We start from the raw sequence: 19472 nt of genomic DNA, 5'->3' as shown, positions 1-19472 counted from the left end.
AGTTTTAAGAAGTTCCTGCTCATCCAGCTCCGGATGTCGTCAAGGCAGGTGATGAGGGAGGTGGGAGGGATGGCAGCGGTGGGTTTGGAGGAGATGTAGACCTGTGTGTCATCAGCGTAGATGTGAAAAAGGATCCTCCGTCACCCATGCTGACAGAGGATTGTGCCCAGGGGGAGGAGGTAAATGGTGAAGAGAAGATGCACGGTATCAAATAAAGGCCTACATATCAAGTTCATTCAAATCTGATAAACTTAACATTTCAGTCTTGCTATGCATTTGTATTTTATTTATTCATCAACTATTGATATAATATCACGGTCAGTTGTCCTATAGGCCTACCTCACGTAGCCAGGCAGACAGGTGTTGTAGGGAAACAGTATGAAATACCACCGTATGTTTTAGAAAAGCCATCAGAATGTGGTCTAGTCATAAAGACACCTCAGCCCTAGAAATAGGCATTCAGAAAATGGCCTCAGAGGGCAGGAATGGTACTAGGCCTACATCTGAAAATATGCAGGACCAAATTCACTTATTAAAAAAATAGAGGAAATGTTTGAAATCAAATTAAATCTATTTTTTCTACTTCCATTTCTATTTATCTCCACATCCAATTCAAACAGTTTTCCCACACGTTTATTTCCGTTTTCTTTATTCCCTGATATTGTGTTGCAGAAATGAATATATCTGATAGAAAGTACAATGTTCATGTAATGACCATTGATTGAAATGGTGGCGGTCTCGTTTCTGACATATCAAAATACTGAAAAAGACTGCTAAAGAGAAATATCCGTTTGTCTCTCAGCTGAAAGGTTATAGTTCTGAAGGAGCTGGTCCAAACATCAGCAACATCAGCCAACATTAAGATCACAGCAATTACAGAAATAAATATATTCATATATACACAGATGTGGAAATAAATGTTTAGGGGCATACATACGAGAATAAAATATATCCATACAGAAGAAAACAAGAAAAATACAGAAACAATTATAATACAGCTAATGTACATTGAAAGTTATTTTTAGTTACTTCATTATTTAGTGTATGTGGTTCAATCCACCATAAGAATAAGCAAAGTAAGAGAAAATGCTGGTGGCCATTTTGTTGCAAAAGAGCTCTGCAGACAGTCTAGTCGTGAATGTTGAGGTTGTTCCTCTGGATGGGAGGTGGTCGTTCTTGTTGTTGAGCTGGAGTCTACAGGTTCAAACTGCAGCAGTCATGAATCCCTGTTGGGATTCAGCACCCAATAATCAAGGAAAGAGTTTGGTTCAATTAGCAGCAGAAACACAAACTGAAAATGAAGCCGAGCAAAACTTGGAGGAAAAAAAAGAAAATAATGATTGTATTCTCTGTCTCGATATTTCTGAATTCTGAAACAATCAAATGTTCCTTACACACAGAATAGATTAATCTAATCCTATTTTAAACTGCCCAAGTAAACAAGAAGATAAAAAGCCATTTCAAAAGTAAAAAGGTAATTACTTAGAAAGAACAAGACTTTTGTTGTTCACTCTCCTCCGGGATGTCCACTCTTCTAGACTGGCCGTCCTCCTCTGGAACAGAGAACAGGTGTGAGCAGAGAGGAACCACAGGTTGGACGGCTTTGCTTTTATGATGCCTCAATTCCTTATTAGAAGCCCCTTCAGCCAAGGTCACGTGGGGGTCGTTAAATATCCCATATCATGCTTTTTTAGGGTCAATATTGCATTTGGGGGTACTACTTGAATAGGGTTGTTAAAAATACCCCTTATTATTCTCACACATTTCTGCAAAACCAATGTCAGTGTCTTTCAAAAATGGTCTGAATTGTATCATGTCGCATTAAGGCCCCCCCTCTTGAGTAGCCCAGTCTGCTGGTATTGGTCAGCAAGCACACTCTGTTGCGATTGGTCGAACGCTTTGCGCGTGCCTCGACAATTTCACACCCCTGAGAAGTTGTAAACATTGGGGGTAGCCAGGTGGCTGGACTTCTGCACTTCAGCACCGTCCACTGCACCTCTGACGTCACACTGTGACAGAAGTAAAGTTTGAGCACAAACAAGCCGTTTCACGCTCTTATTGAGGGGCGTTCGCGTGGGCGCGAATACTCCCCCTGGCTCGGACTCCGATTTTTCTAGCTGAGCAGACGCAAAACATGTATAAATACTTCATATAACAGTTAAAAGCAAAGGGAAAAGTCGAAAAAGCATGATAAGACCCCTTTAAATGAGGGTGATACAGACTGGATCCACAATTCCTGTGCAGTCTCTTCAGTCGCTGTCGTGAGAGAGGCCTTTTGCCCAAGCGGCTCATTTGAACTCATGGCCTGACGGACGACACATTCAGACCTCAGATGAACTGTAGATTAAGCTGATCAACAGAACCCTTTGCCAATCCAGTCTCAAGTTGTTGACATGTCTTTTTCTTTGAATCAATCCAAACACATTTATGTACGTTATGATTGATTGAGCACCTTGCCCGTTGTCTTTATTGCATTATCAACTGGTCCTTCGTCCGACTGGCAGGTCTAAGAGCAGGTCAGCCAGCTGTAGACTTTACCCTCACAATTGTAAGATGTATCCGCCATCATGTTTTGCCAACCACTAGATTGAGAAAAGCCTTCCACTCTATCGATGTGCTTGTTCTTGTGGTATTCTCATTACAAACAGAAGATATTGTAAAGCTGAACATTACCACAGGGGTTTCCCTCCGCAGCATCCAGTAGGTTGGCCGTTGAGTTCGCTGTGCCAAGACTGGAAACATGCTAAGAAAGACAATGCTTCCAACTAACCTGGGAATCATCATATTTAACAACAACATCCATGTGACGTTTTAAATATTGGAAGTAAATAAAAGCATTTATGTCGTCACTACATTCCAGTGTTAACCATTTTACAAACTGGTGTCGGTGCAGGAGCCGCTTGGTTTAACTTCCACTTTATTGTTCGGATAAATGTTTAGGCGTACATTTATACCACAAAAATGATTACATAAATAGTTTAAAGGGGTAGTTTGGAATTTTGGACATCGGATTTCCAAGTGAGCCAGTGTGTTATTGATCATTGGAAACCGTTTAACACGTTTCATTCAGTCCTTCTAGTTGCAGAAATCACTGGTGCTAGGCAAGCGCAAGTCGAGGGGAACTGCTAGCCTGCCAATAAAAAGTTTTACCCACTCCACAGTACACCCGAGGCAAACCAATTATAATGCCCGACTATCGATGTAAATGTCTGTGTTGATAGAATACTGTTAGAAATAAAACTACCCTTGCATTGCATTTAGTTTATAATCCCTGGAGTTGGAAGCAGGCTACGGCAGCGGTGGACTGATATTACCTGGAGTGCGCTTCTCTGTTTGCGTTCTGCTGTAGTGAATTGGTTGCTACACCGGAGCAAAGTCAAATTCCACCGCTGCTGAGAAAGTAGTCCCCCAAAATGTAATGTGATCATTGCGATACAAGGATAGTTTTATTTCTAACATTATTCTATCAACACAGACATTTACATCGATAGTCGGGCGTTATAATTGGTTTGCCTTGGGTGTACTTTGGAGTGGGTAAAACTTTTTATTGGCAGGCTAGCAGTTCCCCTCGACTTGCGCTAGCCTAGCACCAGCGATTTCTGCAACTAGAAGAATGAAACGTGTTAAACGATCTCCAATGATCGATAACACACTGGCTCACTTGGAAATGTGCGATGTCCAAAATTCCGAACTACGCCTTTAATACACAAGAGCCAATGCGCTAGGGAGCAGTATAGTGGCCAACGGCAAAACCATTTTGAATATATTGTTTTTAAATATAAATAATAGCTTATTCTCTACATAATTATTGCTTGAATATATTTACAGACACAAATGAGAACCAGAAGAGTCATTCCCAGCTTTATGCAGGCAAAGACCCCCCGAACCCTGACCCAGACCCCGGGACCCACGTGGAGATGGGCTTGTATTCTGATAATATTATAATAAAACACGTTCATATGATTCAACTTTAAGGATACGAATGGTGTTTCAGCAGGGTCCTCCGTTTAGACTTTCTCCGCTTTGTCTTTTCTGAGAAGGTTCTGGCAATTTCAAACAGCTTCTTTCTTGTGGCTACACAAGAGAAAAGACGACAGTGGTCAGCACATTTCAAATGTTACCGGTCCAAAGTCATCTTAAAAAGTTGAGGCGCATTACATTTGCCCATGTGTTTGAGTTTGTCCTGGAACACGGCCTCATCCGAGTCCCCTGGGTTGGAAGGACAACGCTCCCCTGGGAAGAGACAATGAACATGATGTGATGAACCTCTGTCATGGTTCACTGCGTCCCAGAAAGCTTGAGGATTAAGATCTACCTGTGGAGTTCTCCAGGCTAGCTGAATGATTGGACTTTAACTTCTTTGATTCATACTTCAAGCGATCTACAAATACAGAAGAGGCGGCGTTAGGAACACTGTTCACCATTGGTGAGGAGGGAATGTCACACAACATTTACATTTAGCAGACGCTTTTATCCAAAGCGACTTAACGGACCGGACGGTTAATCCACACATTGACACACCGATGGTGGAGTCAACCACCAGGGGGAGAGCCAGCTCGTCAGCAGTAGTTGGGGTTAAGTGTCTTGCTCAGGGACACCTCGACCCTCAGAGTCAATCTGTCTCCCTCCTGAGCCAAGGCGATCCTTAAAGGAGACATATTATGGTCTTTTCCCATCAAGTAAACATAGTATACCAGTTCCAGAAAACATGTTTTTGAAGCTGTTTGCTGGAAATTGCTTTTAGGAAAAAAAATCTTGACTGCCGCTATTCCCCTCTGTTTCAGTCCCTTCAGAATGTGCTGCTTATGGTGTCTGTAGCTTTAAATGCAAATGAGCTGCTGCCCATTGACCAATGAGCTGTCAGAGTGAACCACAGCATGGAGGAGAAGTGATTGTTGCCGTTTGTGGACTAATAATAATAATAATAGGTATATCTAATATCACGGCCAAAAGCTATGTGCGCCTCGGATGATATTATGAATCATAAAGCCTGCGTCTGACGTCTCTGGTACTTCCACAACAAGTAAAGACTCGTAGTGGGGGTTATCTCGGACATGGTTGAGAAGAATTGGGGGAAAGGAACTTTGGCTTTGACTCTGAAGTCCGGATTGAACCGCGACATGGAGGAGAAAGGGACTGTACTCCCCGAGCTGAGCTGCCGTACTGCGGCCGGCGTTCCTGAGTTCGGGGGAGCTTCGGCGGCAGTCCAGGAGCTCCGGTGGGGAGAGCTTCTCCTTGCCAGGCAGTCTGTGAGAAGGTGACAATCCCCTCTCACTGTCTCTCCCCTCACATCATATTTAATGTGGTATTTGGACTTCTGGAGCACTAGGGGGCAGAGGTTAACCCAGCCTTGGCCAGGGAAGTTCCCCTTGTTATTGGTATGGCCCAATCAGTCCACCTGGGACTGATTGGCTTATTTAAGGGGAGTCTCATGTTGAGGCTGGGGGGAAGGAGCTGGCTTGACGAGAGGCCAGTCCTAGAGCACATGGTATATGTTGTTAGGCTAGGCTGATTGATGCAACCAGTCGTTTCTTTTTAGAACATTGCTTTATTTTTGTAACTAATGGATTTATTATTGATCATTTATTTCTTGGAGTAAATAAAACTTCACCTTTTTGTCCTAACACCAGTGCCCTCGTTTTTGGCTCTCAAACCTGGCTGTCGTCTTCCACTTTTCTTTACCATCATCCAGCCTCACGGCCGCCCCTCACAGGTCACATCTATGGTTGGATGAATCTCCGCTGAGTCCGCTCAGCGCTCGTCCGCTGGGCCACAGAATCGTATCGATGCTCTGATTGGAGGGGGGTGGGGAAGTAGGTGGTAATATTCAAATGTGCCCCCCTCCAACGTAGGAGGGGGCGCCGAAACTGACTCGCTCGTTTGCTAACTGTAGGAAGGGTACTTTCAGAAATGCGTATCTCACATGCCAAGCCGGTACAGTTGCGGCTTGAGACACCCTGCAATTTTACTGTCTTGCCTGTGGAAAACCGAGGGGGTAGAACACGCCTTCGTCATGGATCCGGCTTTTTCGGTTCATTGGAGTAGGCGGGGCTATGCATGGAGAGTAGAATAATTTGCATATTCTGGATGTTTAATTTATTTATTCAAGCCACTCGCATGCACGAATGAGTAGACAACATCTCAGTTTAGGCTACTATTGTAAGTGCGAAAACTCCAACATATTCTTTATTTTGCTAACCACATGTTTTTTTATCCTGATGAAAGCCTCGTAAGGATCACACCATCTTTCCCCGTCTTTGTTAAATGCGACTGCTTCACCTTCTCTCCCATGATAGTCAGCAGCTTGCGGATTTCACCGTCTCTCCAGTTAGAACGACTCATGTTGATATCGCTGCGTTGTCTCTGTTGTAGAGACAACAGCAACACCTCTACCCAAGTCCCGGCCCTGGAACCGCAAAGCCGTCTAATCGCATTTACATGAAAATGAAACCCCCAATATGTGTAGGGTCTGAGAGGGTAAATTGGGGTGCGAAATCAAGCCGGTATATTAACTCGGTCAGTGTAAACACACAGACCATGCCGGGAAAAAGGCGGGCATATTTGGCAGAGTAAAGACGTTCCACTCAGCTGTAGTTTCTAACTTTATAAATAGAGGTAGGGACGTTAAAAGGCCAAAGCAGTAGAGGTAGTAGTGAGGTCAGTTAGGTTAAATGTTGCTCTACTAGCCTGGCTAGTTGGAAAGATAATCCAGATTCACCCTGTTGGCATTTAACCCACAAATATTTAGATGTAGATCCAAGTCCTGCAGTCTGGGAAAGCTATAGAGTTTCACCTTTTCGATTTTTAATCAAAGTATTTAAGTATTAAAACTGCGACAATAAAGTAATGAATAGGTAATGCATGGGTCATAATTGCAACGTGATTGTGAAAACATACCTCTTTCCAGAGCAATAAGGAAATCGTGGTTGCGTTGCAACTCCCTCATGAACTCCTCATTCTGCAGGAACAGGGCGATACGCTCATCTTCCAGGTACTGTTTCAGCTTCCCCTCCGGTTCAGTAGCTGCCCCTCTTGACCCTGAGGCACTGCTGGTTCCCCCAGCGGCCGGCGTGGAGTGGGCCCGGGGCGTCTGTTGGCTCTCAGAGGGGACGGGGTTTGGCTGGGATGGCCAGAGGTTAAATGGTCATGGAGAAATATAGAAATACACCTCATGGCTCATCAGAGTACCATAACATTTCTTTAACACAACTTGTTCACATAAGATCGAGCTGGAAAGAGATCCCTGCTTACTTTAATGTGTTCTAGTTGTTGGGGCAAGATGCGTAGGAAGTCTTCTGGGAGGTTTCCTAAAAGCGGAGGATTCCAGTGGCGGTAGCTCCCCACCTGGCAACGAGCAGACGGCTGCGCTTCAAACCTACAATCATGTGAGGAGAAGGGACACACCCATAGCATGAGAGAAACTGGCAGGGAGAAGCGCCAAACAACCAACAATCACATGAGGAGAAGCGGATACAGCCATATGATGAGTGAACCCAATAGCCAAACCCCCAACCCTTCTCATTCGTCATGTTATGACGAGAGGGCCAGAGGAAGGACAGTGGTACACACGGTACATGTTCAGGACACGGTACATGTTCAGGACAGTGACATGGTACATGTACCATGTCACTGTCCTGAACATGTATCATTTAATTACTAACTGTACATTAAAAAGTATTTTCTGCTCAATCTACAAGGTTAAACAACTGCTATCTGTATGTGTGTATACAGCGCGCAGGCTTGATGCACATGCTCCGCCTCGTCTTCTTTTATTGGTTGAGAAGCAGCGCCACATAGAGGCCTTGGATATGTACTACAGAGTTCCTACAGCTAGATGTGTTTTTGCAATGAGTCCGTCTTTACGGAGAAATTCCTGAAACACTTCCAAGGAAAACTGAGGTGAAAAGATTGTTTTCGCTCGGACGGGGCCTCAAACAGCAGCCAAAACCAGTCCTGTTTTCACTGTTGTCACACTTCAGTCACATCCAAATGAACCCTTGTTTTTCTGCCAGATGTTAGTAGTGTAAGCGGTGCCCTGCGGTGTGTGAGTGTCAGATATGCCACTCCAAAAGTGCATACCTCGGGGGAGGAGCCTGTGGGTACTTCCTGTCGTGTGCGTGCAGGTCGTACGTTGGTGGAGAGTAGCCAGGGGGCGGTTCCTCGTCTGAACTGTCAGGCTCCAAAGTCCTCTCCAGAATCTAGCAAGAGCACATCATTACAATACTTGACATTTTTCACAAGTACGTTAATTCACATTCCCCCATAATGTTGAGGGCTCCAATTAATAAAGGTTAAGTTAAACGTCCCTGTTTAACTTACCTCATTAGTCCACTTGTAACCTTTGAGTAAAATAACTCATATACGTCATGTGCTGTGTAAAGTTTTTCAAATGAAGTTGCATCGAAATGGCTGAGACCATGGTAAAGCATGCCTAGTTCACAGTTTAGCACGTAGTTATGTCATAGTGTGTAATCAACAATTAATGGTTGTTTGTTATTTTCTCAGTCGGATTTCGTTAATGGGGAATTTTCAACATAACAAAAAGAAAGCAAATGGTCTGGAGTAGATTATATATCAGAGATGGGACAAAGTCACTGTTTGGCAAGTCCCAAGTCTTAGCAGTCAAGTCCGAGTCGAGTCCGAAATCAAGACAGGGGAAGGAAAGTCGAGTCCAAGGCAAAGTCACACCAAAGCCAAGTCGAGTGCAAGTCCCAAACTTTTTCAAGTCCTGAACAAGTCACCATGTACTTTTTACTTAATGTCATTATTAGGCTATTGATCATAATTTCAACATATCACTCTCATGTACAGTGTCATTTCTTATGAATACAGTTATAATAGGTTTCTGTCTTCAGATGTGTTATGATATGCGCATGCGCCAAAATCCTATGTTGTCTCAGAGGAGAACAGAGTGGATGGTGGGTTTGAATTGTATTAGTAGGCTACGGAAGGCACCACTGTGACCCTAAAGTTGATATAGCCACGCCTTGACTAGTGTGGCATATGAGTTATGTATGGATATCTGAAAGGACTGCTTCAGTGGATGTCAGTTACAGTATGCCACAATTTTCCTTACAACACACACGTTTGTTTTATTTAAATATTAAGTCTCAATGTTTAATCTGCATTACAAAACTCTTAAAACATTTTACAGGCTTCAGCACAACTAGAAGACTTGTTCAAACAACGGGCAGCAAGGTTGTTAGAAAATAAATGAAAATCAAATTATTTAGGCTACCTGCCTAGCATAGGGTGACCAGATTTCCTTAAACTAAAACCGGGACACTTTGCGTGTGACCGTAGTGCGCGTGCATGTGAGGTCATAGACGCCGATGTTAGGCTCAATTTCAACACATAGGACCAGCGGCGGCTGGTGGATAGATTTGTGGGTGGGGTCAGGTGCAGTCAGGGACAGGGGGTTTGGCGGTCCTCCCCCTGAAGATTTTGATTTGGTAGACGTGATTTCCTGTACTGTGTTCAGATTCATAGCCTACATCCTGACTTGCAGAGCCTGGACAAGCTTACACTGCATATACAGACCTACTTTATGGCATTCCACCCACCATTGCTATTTGTCCTATGGGTGTCATTCTGATATTGAGGCGAAATCATGATCACTGTCCTATAGGACTACTGCTCACAACAAAGCTAATGGGGAAACAATCATGCATGTTTTTGGTAGGCCTATTTACACATTTGAGAAAATATGAAAAGACATTGAATGAGTTGTGTGGGACTATATTTCTATATTTTTATGAATTAGCCTGAACCTTCAGAAAGAAACAAAGAGCGAGCGTGCGTGCGTGTGTGTGTTCAACCTCATAGCTCTTCAAATTAGCCTACACATATTTGTTTGAGGAGTGAATTTGCTCCAACATCGATTTGTTTGCTGACAGCCTGCTGCTGTGGAATTGCAGACAGGAGTCATCAAAATTGTTCCACGTAACAAGCAACGCCTTTAAGGTGGAACGGTCTTGCGGTTCCTCTCGTCAGTCCAAGTATTGTTAATGATGGAAAGATTAGCTCAACGGGAGCATTAGTGCCAGGCAGACACACAGCAAACTGACAAATTAGATATTTTTGTACGGAATCTCCCTGCTTCTGAAATGCGCGAACATCTCCAACCGCCCTGGGCGGACGAGCGCTGGGCGGACGGCGATGTGTTCAGTTCAGTGTGTTCAGTGTGTGATTAATTTAGTTTCTCACGCAGACTTCACTCCACACATTGTGTGTCTGACTGACTCTTCGTACCACTAAGGCCCCGCCTGCACCCGCCTGTGTCTTCGCTCGCTGTTTTTCTTTTCATCTTCACGGAAGTGAACGCGTCTTGGGTGTCTAGCCCTCCAGGCAGGAAATATGTTAGATATCTAAAACAATAAATGTTTTTGCCTCAAGACATGTCGAGTCATTACAAGTCAAAGAGGCAAAGTCCAAGTAGAGTCGCAAGTCATCAAAAATCAGACAGACAGAGAGCATATAATTCTACATCCACTATCGTCATAGAATTCAATATCCACTATATATCCTGCAACAAACGAATGCACAGAATGCAACAAACAATCTTTCATGGAATACCAGGCAAGTGCTCTACTAACCGAGCTATCAACAAGTATGCATGTTTCAGGTTGTCCCTGGCACTTATGTGGACCAATGGGCCACATAATCCAAGTAGAAAACAAAGTTCATGGAATTATGTGGAAAATTGGGAGAGTAGTTCAACAAAGCAGGCATCACGATGATTGGACAAATGGTCTCGGAGGAGATGGTATAACATGCCTACCTTGTGTCAAAGTGCCATGAGGGAGCCTTACTTCAAATGTTAATCACTTTGTTTGATTTTATTATTTGGGTAATGCGGAATCAATTAGTTAGTTTGGTTAGGCCTGGGAGGAGATTAACATTTTAATTTTTTTCAGTTATATAAAAATTGTGGAATATGTAGGGAGGAAGAGGACACTGGTGCCCATGGAGAGGCGGTGGGCCACGAGAAGCTGCATAATTTGACACCAAGGTGGCGAGGCTGGGTCAGACGGGACCTGAGAATTAGCCTTTTAAACTAAAAACTTGGTCCTGTTGGTGGCGCTAGAGACTTGGTTCGATTGGTCCCTTATTTTCTGATTTTTATGTTTTGGGCTGATCTCTATTAATCTGGACATTTTGGCAAGAAGTGAGCCAGGGGAACATAACCAAAGAAGGGTTCAAATTGGGAGGAGCGTTTGGGAGCTATGGCTTCTTCATCGGCGTCTAAATATTTTTGTAGCGGCCAGACCATTTAGAAACTCTAGATAATGTTTCTTAAGCCGGCTGAAATGCCTATTTTCCTTTCCAAGTGGCGTTTGCGCGCATTACGTTGGAGTCCCTGGAGGCCATACAATTTGTGTTTCAGAACTGTTTTGATACTGTTCTTCATGATGAGATTGTGAATCTATTTGAGTTGTACTGGTTTTAATTATGCAATTGGCTGGGAGAAGATGTGAAAAGTTGTTATTGTAGAAGTCTTCATGTGCTTGAGAAGATGCATCATATAACACCAAATGAAAGGGCAAATTGGGCGAGAGATATGGCCTTTTGAGATGTTGCAAATTTGATGAAAGAGACGTGGGCTAATTGGTTCCTCTTTTAGATTTGGCTGTTGGGGACTGTGTGGCGGAAAGATAATGATAAAACTGGCAACAACAAAAGGTGCCTTGCAACTTCATGGTTTGACACTCAGTGCGTTTACATGACAATCAAGAAAGTCGACTTATTGGCTTAGTCCAACTATGATTGGATTACTAAGATGCATGTATACACCTTAGTCGAGCTATACTCGAATCGAATTGGGTTACTCAGTCGAATTAAGACCCCTAGATAATGCGATTCATAGTCGAGCTAAGCGTGCATGTACGGAGTCGAATTGGATTATGCGTTGAATTGCGTTCTGCGCATGCTCGAGATCTTTTCCCGGGGCTGTGAGCCGGAAGTAGAAGGAGACGATAGTCGTGTTGTTGTCGCTGATGCCGTCGGATTAAGGGATAACGAGAAACGGCGATTTAATTAAAAAGGTGGCGCAGAAGATGGAGGAAGCCGGTGAATGTAGTTACCCCCTATAAGAATTGTGTCCCGGCCGCGGGAGCGCGCATGGCATGCATTCATTAAAGGTGGAAGCACACAGACACTACGCTTCCATTTCACCCAAGGCTGAATTAAAAGTTCATGTTTTTCTAAATGTGGGTCATCAACGAGGTTGTAGTAAAAGTTACTAACTAAAAGTAGTAACTTCGGGCACATCTGTCAAAATAAGTTTTTTTCTCCCGACGTGTTTACGATCTTTATTCATTCATTGCGCCGCGGTGGGGAATGTTGAAATGGGTACAGTGCCACCTATCGTACCGGGGCATGACACGCTTCGGCCAATGGATCGATTTACTCACCGCCATGTATACACGGACAATTGCAGTTATCCAATTGAGGAGCATAGTCAAACTATGGCTTTAATCAAATTAAGCTGTGCATGTAAACGTACCGACTGAATCAGAATTTGTGGACCCATTACATCAAAATCAAATTAGAATCCTGCAAAAAGCACTCCAATGAATCACAGGCATTGGATTAAGGGTGCTAGGATCTTATCTGTTCATGCCAGGAATGTTTCTATGCTGGTCAGGACAAAATGCATCATCCGTTAATCGCAATGAATATTTGCAATCGCAATATTGGGCCAAATAATCACAATTCTAATTGTTGTTATAATTGTGCAGCCCTAGGTTCCAGTACTGTATGAGAGGAAGACAGGAGATATTCCACTGACCTCAGGAGGAATGCTGTCATCCGAGTCGGAGCTGTCATCTGAACAGTTCCCATCAATGCTCATTTGGAGAAGCTGGTCAATGGTGGCATCCACTGCCCCGTTGTTAGAACGTAGCACACACTCAATGACCTCATATTCCATGGTAGGGAACATGGTCTTGAAATCCATCATGGCCTGGTTGAACTCCAGCCGCCGGATATGCCGGTTGGGCCTGCTGTTGTTGAGCTGGCCTGAGGTCGGGGCGCCGCCTCCATCAGGTCCTCCATTCCTGGAGCCTCCATTGCTGTTGCGCCTGAACAAGCTGGTCATTTCCAGGTCCTCAGCAGCTCTTCCTCCACCGTTGACTGGACTGTTCCACTCTTCTGGATTTTCCTTGCGGTTGCAGATATCCTACAAGTTTATCATTCAAACATGGCTTTCCTATCTAAAGAAGCACAATTTGATGGTTGAATGAAATCCAATTCACTTTGCCATCCAAGCACATACAGAAATGTTAACTGTGCTGGTTAACGTCTGTTGTAAATCCCAAGGCAGCTCTCACAATGAGGGGTTTAGAGATAATACCAAACTGTTGTCCCTCATAGCTTCATCAGATCAACACCTTAGGAAGAGAAAGAGAGACAGTAACTGTTACCAAAAGGTAGGACAATAATATGAATATAGACACCACAGCACATGGTTCCAATGGCGTTTGTTCTGATCAGTTGTTTCAGAAAGATTACGTAGATTATTTACTATTTTAACATTTTCCAATATTTTGACCATCAAAAGGGTCAGAATGGTTGGAACACTTAATTCCTGAGACTCAAAGACTCAGCACCTTCTATCACAATGGGTGATTTTATTCTTGACTCATTTTGGTCAAGAATAAAGCTAAAAGCGCCTATCCTGGATTCAGTCCATCCAGGGAATTGTAATTGATAGATAATGTATTGGGACTTCATAGGCAAGTGTTGTGTCCAGAGAAGCTAAACAACTAATAAATAAAAAAGGTACCTAGAAGAGACACCCAACCCCCGGCCACTGTCTGAACGGAGTCAGACACCGAAGGCACAGCAGCCTTGGACAGACAGGGAAAGGGAACATGTGAAAGATCTAGGGCTGAACGATTAATTGCATTTGCGATAATATCGCAATATGACAAAACGAGATTTTCTAACCACAAAGGCTGCGATTTGATTTGTCACGTGACTTTCGAGTGAGCCGAGCGGAGCAAAGCAGTGCAGGCAGGGAGAGACGCTGCGCTTTAACCTGCTGCACAACGGCCTCAGGCTCGTCAGAAGAGCGCACAGCTGAGTTTGGTACCAAAGAGGGGCGGCACATCAGTTGTGTGGAATTATTTTGGCTATAAAAAAGACAATGCTGCGCAATGTCAGGTATTGTGCCTATTGTGACCTTGAAAAAATAATCGCATATTAAATCGCAATATTGAGGGGGAAAAAAAAAAATCGCAATTAGATTATTTTCCAAAATCGTTCAGCCCTAGAAAGATCCTCTGCCGTTACAGAGGGCCAGAGGACCAGGATGGCTGGGGACCATGACTGTGTGATATCATACAGTATTTCTCCTGGATGTTAGCCCTGGGTTGTCACACATGCCAACGCAGCATCAGAAAAGAATCTGAACTGACTGTAAAGTCTTAAAGTGTAAATTAACCCCAGTCAGACCGAATCCAACAATGACATGAAAAATTAAAGAAAACCTTTTGGGCTAATGGTTCTAGGAAGGAGGAAGGAAATGTTTTCCCCAATGCTGCGACACAGAGCGACTTGTTGATACTTTTTTTTTTTTTTTAATCACGTACTGTCGTTGTGTATGAGCTTTAAAAAGAGTGATGTTATGAAATGCTCCACTCTCTGTGGTGTAAAGTGTCCGAGAAGCCTCGCACTCCCTCGGACGCAAACTTCACACACTTCACCGCTGATGGTGTGACGTTAAAGAGCACACTTAGGACTTTAAAGGATGTCATGAGGTCTCCCACGTCACCGAGCACAGAGTGGGACGTTCAAAACTGGTCTGCTAAGACAGGCAAAAATGTAATTTAGTAAAAGTGGCAAAAAGGCATAGATCACTATGTTGACGAGCATAAGACATATAGCCAACATTATAATAAATTATTTTAGGTACATTCACTGAATGCTTTTCAATTTATTCCACTTATGCAATTTACGCACTTATGTTTACATCGGTTTGTCTGCAGAACTTCGGTATTCCGGTATTTTGTACTTTGAGCCCCCTTTCTGGGTTGCCTAGGATGAAATAGAGTGGTTGACACAGAAATTTAGACTATTGGTCCCGTCTCGGGTATTTGGCTCATTTAGAATCGCCCCAGCCTGCTTCAGAATGGCTGGCTACGGGCATTCACAAACCTGTCCTTAAAACAACCATAAACATTTGTTTACAAGTTTTCGAGTAGCAAGCCAGAGAAAAGGCTAGTTCAGATTTTGAGGAATAAAAAACAAAGACGGAATTGGTTTCAAAGCCGAATGCGACAGCTGCCGTGTGGGAGCACTTTCACTTTCGGGTTCAAACCGAATGACCGCGGTGAACCACTTAACCTGTGAGCAGGTATGTCACATTTGTTGTAAAACGGTAGCAACTAAACGCGCCAATACAACAAACATGCATCTGCACCTAAAGCATAATCATCCAATGCAGTTTTCTCAGCTGCAGAAAAAAAAAAATACAACAGATCATGGGATGTCTCCGTCTTCCCGACAGTCCACAATCACTGGGGCGTTTAGTCGACAAACAAAAGTACAAACAGGACAGTTCAAATGGTGCGCACTCAGACAGTGTAGTTCGCTTCATGTAGTTTTTATTTAATTTATTGTTAAAATAGATTCCATTTTATTTATTGTTTTTGGTTGTTTTGTTGATTTGGATTTTGGATATTTAGTTCCAGTGTTAAATATTATTTAGAAATAAGTTTATTGATCTTTGAAAGGTTGTACTTGCATTAATATGCCTTTATCATTATATTAGTTGAAAATTGTCTCAAGACGGCAATATTATCCCAATATTTTCTGGGACAATTTTTCACCCAGCAAAATTTGTTATCGTGACAGGCCTAGTTAGTAGTATTCGCTGATGTTCCAAATCAAGTATCGTAGAGTTTGTCGTGTTTTATTTGGCATTTTGTAAATCCCATTGATTTCTGTTGGAAGACTCAGTGCTTGTTGACCGAAAACGGAAGGGGGGGTTGTTGACGTTGTAATCTTTTCTCTCGGTTCTAGCCATACTGTTGAGACGGAGAACTGAGTGAAAAGACTACAACCAAACGTAAAAAGACCCCCTACGGTTTCTGGTTTGTAAATGCCCGTAGCCAGCCATTCTGAAGCAGGCAGGGGCGATTCTATATGAGCCAAATACCCGAGACGGGACCAATAGTCAAAATTTCGGTGTCAACCACAACCAATATTTCATCCTAGACAACCAAGAAAGGGGGCTCAAAGTGCAATATGCCGGAATTATCCTTTAAAGGAGACATATTATACCACCAGGTGTGAGTTTGATTAGCCATTACAAGCCGTTTTTAAAATGTGCCGCTTTCTGACATCACAGGTGGGCGTGTCCACCTGACGGATGACGGATAGATGAGCAACGTTTGCTACAGTCCACTGGGTAGGCTGATCTATCCAGCACACGTCTAGATGGACACGCCCACCTGTAATGTCAGAAGCGGCACATTTTCAAAACGGCTTAATGGCTAATCACACTCACACCTGGTGGTATAATATGTCCCCTTTAAATACAATATCGCCCATTAGTGGGATGCATGAATTTACAGTCACTTTTAAATACCTGAAACAAATCATATCATATGTATGTATCATCATATATATGTATCATCATATGTATGTATCATCATATCATATGTACGTATCATCATATATATGTATCATCATATCATATATATGTATCATCATATCATATGTATGTATCATCATATATATGTATCATCATATATATGTATCATCATATATATGTATGTATCATCATATCATATATATGTATCATCATATCATATATATGTATCATCATATATATGTATATACATAAAATGTGTAATATGACACGACGGCATCGCCGACGACACATTTCCCAAATCGGGTCAAGCCAGTTCCTCAATAGCTAAATACATGTACGGCTGGAGACTATGACAGTCAGGATTCAAGATTCAAGAAGCTTTGTTTATCCCGAGGGAAATTGCTGTGCAACAGTTGCGATATAATAGTGGAGAAGTAATACAAGAAAATAAAACAAGTAACAAAATGCAACAAAGTGCAAAGCACAATAGGATCAAATCCACACAGTATCTGCTGGTATCTACCGTTTGGCCGCAGCAGCGGACCATGGAGCCACTGACCGCATGCATGTTGACCTGTGCGTTAAACCAAGGCCACACCACCCGTTCACTCATTCACACGGAGAGCACACAACATCCATAAGGAGCTTTTCTCTTGATAAAAGCCAACATCAAGCTCCCACAGTCCCTGAGCAGCTGAGGACACGGAGTGGATGGCTAAACACAAGGCCGCATCCTCTGATCCCCAACAACACTCTGCCACTCATAGACACATCTTTGTTCAACATAAAACCCTAATCCAGTGTTTTTGATAATAGCGCGACCCCTTATTTTTCCAATACTATTTCCAAACAGGAGTTCCACCGAATCAAAGCCCTGCGCAGGGTCCTCCCGTAGCTCCCTACCGAGCTTACGGGTCCCTTCGCCCCGGGTCCTGTTCCACGGCGCACCGCCGCCGGCGACCTCATCGACATCTGCAACTACTTTCCAATACCGGATCGGAATATTTGAAAATCACGCAGATAAGTCACGCAGGTGTCCATGTTACAAAGACGCAATTTGACTTAGATGATACACTGCAAAACAAACTTTTCAATGCACTTGGTTCTGGGCCAACGCCATGCTCAAAGAAGAGAGGATTGTTCACTTACCCATTAGGCCTAACCATCCAGAAAAAAACATACATTTAGATATCTGTTAAAAAACGAAGCGTAGCTGTGCTGTATCGACGTCTTGGCTGGAACGATCAGAAAGCTTCATCCGGGGGGTTGGAGTGGGAGGGATCAGATCCACGCAAACCTTTGCGTTTTTCCAGTATATAGGCCTTGCTCGATTCGGGTCCCCTCGCGTCGACTCGGGTCTCCTCGGGTTGACTCGGCTCCTCGCGGCTCTACTCGGGTCTACTCGGCTCGGATCGGGTCCACTCGGTTCGACTCGGGTCCCCTCGGCAGCCCGGTGTTCTGCCAATCTCTGCTCCCTACTGTACCCCTGGAATGTCCAACAAAGACGTTATAATACAGTATCAAAATATGCTCCCCGTATTCTTACAGTTACATGGAGTGAGTGGTGTAAAAAAGTAACGTGGACAACAAAACGTTTTGCTGCCATGAAGTAGTTCGGTCCCATTAGAGACCACAGCAGTGTTACTGCATCACTAAGCCTGATGATGTAACGATCAAGTCCTATTTCCAGAGGTGAATGGGTTTGTTTGTCTTTCTTTTGCATATTAATGTGACACAGCTAATGTAGCCTAGTGTCATTCTAATATCACAGCCTCAAAGACTATAATTTGACTGCTTTGACTCCTTTACTTTGCTTAGCAGTTTTTTCACCCACTTAAATTCAAAATATGAATTTCAACTTTCACTCTTTTAAATGTGAAAGGAAAAAACTGTTCAAAGGGTCAAGACTCCAGTAACTTTATTGAAGATGTTTTAATACTAAAGGTTGTAAGCCGCCTAGTGGACAAAACAGTTAGTGCTGTTTCAAAATGTACACGGCATTCAGACAGTAAAGTAAAAGTAGAAATGTGGTAAGTGTGCAAGCTTTACTTTGACTGTTGAGTATACTTATAATAATAATTGCGGCTTATCATGTTCAAAGAGGTACGGATAAAAACTAAGGGTTATGAATGCATCAACCGCAAAGCAGGGCCCCAAAATTATCCTGCTTAGGGCCCCCAAGTGTACAGGGCCGGCCCTGCACACACACACACACACACACACACACACACACACACACACACACACACACACACACACACACACACACACACACACACACACACACACACACACACACACACACGATTGCTGAGTTGGTCTTGAGGTGTTATCGCTTCTCGTTACTCCATGCATACTACACAATGCACGACACACGATTAAGTCAAACCCGGCCCGATTCCAAAACTGGGTTAGCCCTATGTTCCCACTGTCAGGATTCCAGCTTGGACTGTTGTTTTTGTCTTCCCCTACCTTGGAGTTTGACAGTTCTGGACTTGGTTTGTTTTAGCCATGTGGTTTTAGTCATGACACCCACAGCCAATGGTCCCACAGCCCTATGTGCCCACATTTCTAAGATTTTTCTTATTTATAAGATTTTTTTTTAAATGAAAGCCTATGGTCCCACATTTCTAGGACATTTTCAAAATGAGGTATTGTGTTCTTTATGTTTCCCTTCAATTTATGCCCTATCCTCCCACAAGATTTTTTGGAAGCACTTTATAGTAAATTAATGAGTCATTTTTTTCCACAATATTTGGTGAAAAGCATAGCAGACAGGGTTAGGTTAGGGTTAGTGCTAACCCTAGCTCAATTCCGACCAGATGTTGTGGCAGGATCCAACGGTGCCAGTGAAATGTGGAACATAGGGCTG

The 19472-nt window shown here is 43.3% G+C and overlaps 1 protein-coding gene across 1 annotated transcript; it reads right to left on the bottom strand.

The window, feature by feature from the left end:
- Positions 1-294: 294 nt before the first annotated feature.
- On the bottom strand, positions 295-17872 carry cuedc1b (CUE domain containing 1b). Its single transcript, XM_084466331.1, has 11 exons — positions 17750-17872; positions 12791-13391; positions 8080-8198; positions 7252-7375; positions 6898-7120; positions 4316-4381; positions 4159-4233; positions 3981-4074; positions 2674-2732; positions 1483-1553; positions 295-1226 (listed from the first exon to the last, which is right to left on the bottom strand). Exons 2-10 carry the CDS (start codon positions 13097-13099, stop codon positions 1483-1485), a joined length of 1140 nt encoding a protein of 379 aa, XP_084322457.1. The 5' UTR covers positions 13100-13391; positions 17750-17872; the 3' UTR covers positions 295-1226.
- Between the last annotated feature and the right edge of the window lie 1600 nt (positions 17873-19472).

Source organism: Micromesistius poutassou (assembly GCF_964030765.1).
Source record: "Micromesistius poutassou genome assembly, chromosome: 4".
NCBI classification, from domain to species: Eukaryota; Metazoa; Chordata; class Actinopteri; order Gadiformes; family Gadidae; genus Micromesistius; species Micromesistius poutassou.
Note: the sequence above shows the minus strand (reverse complement) of the source record. Positions and strands in the feature narration are given on the sequence as shown.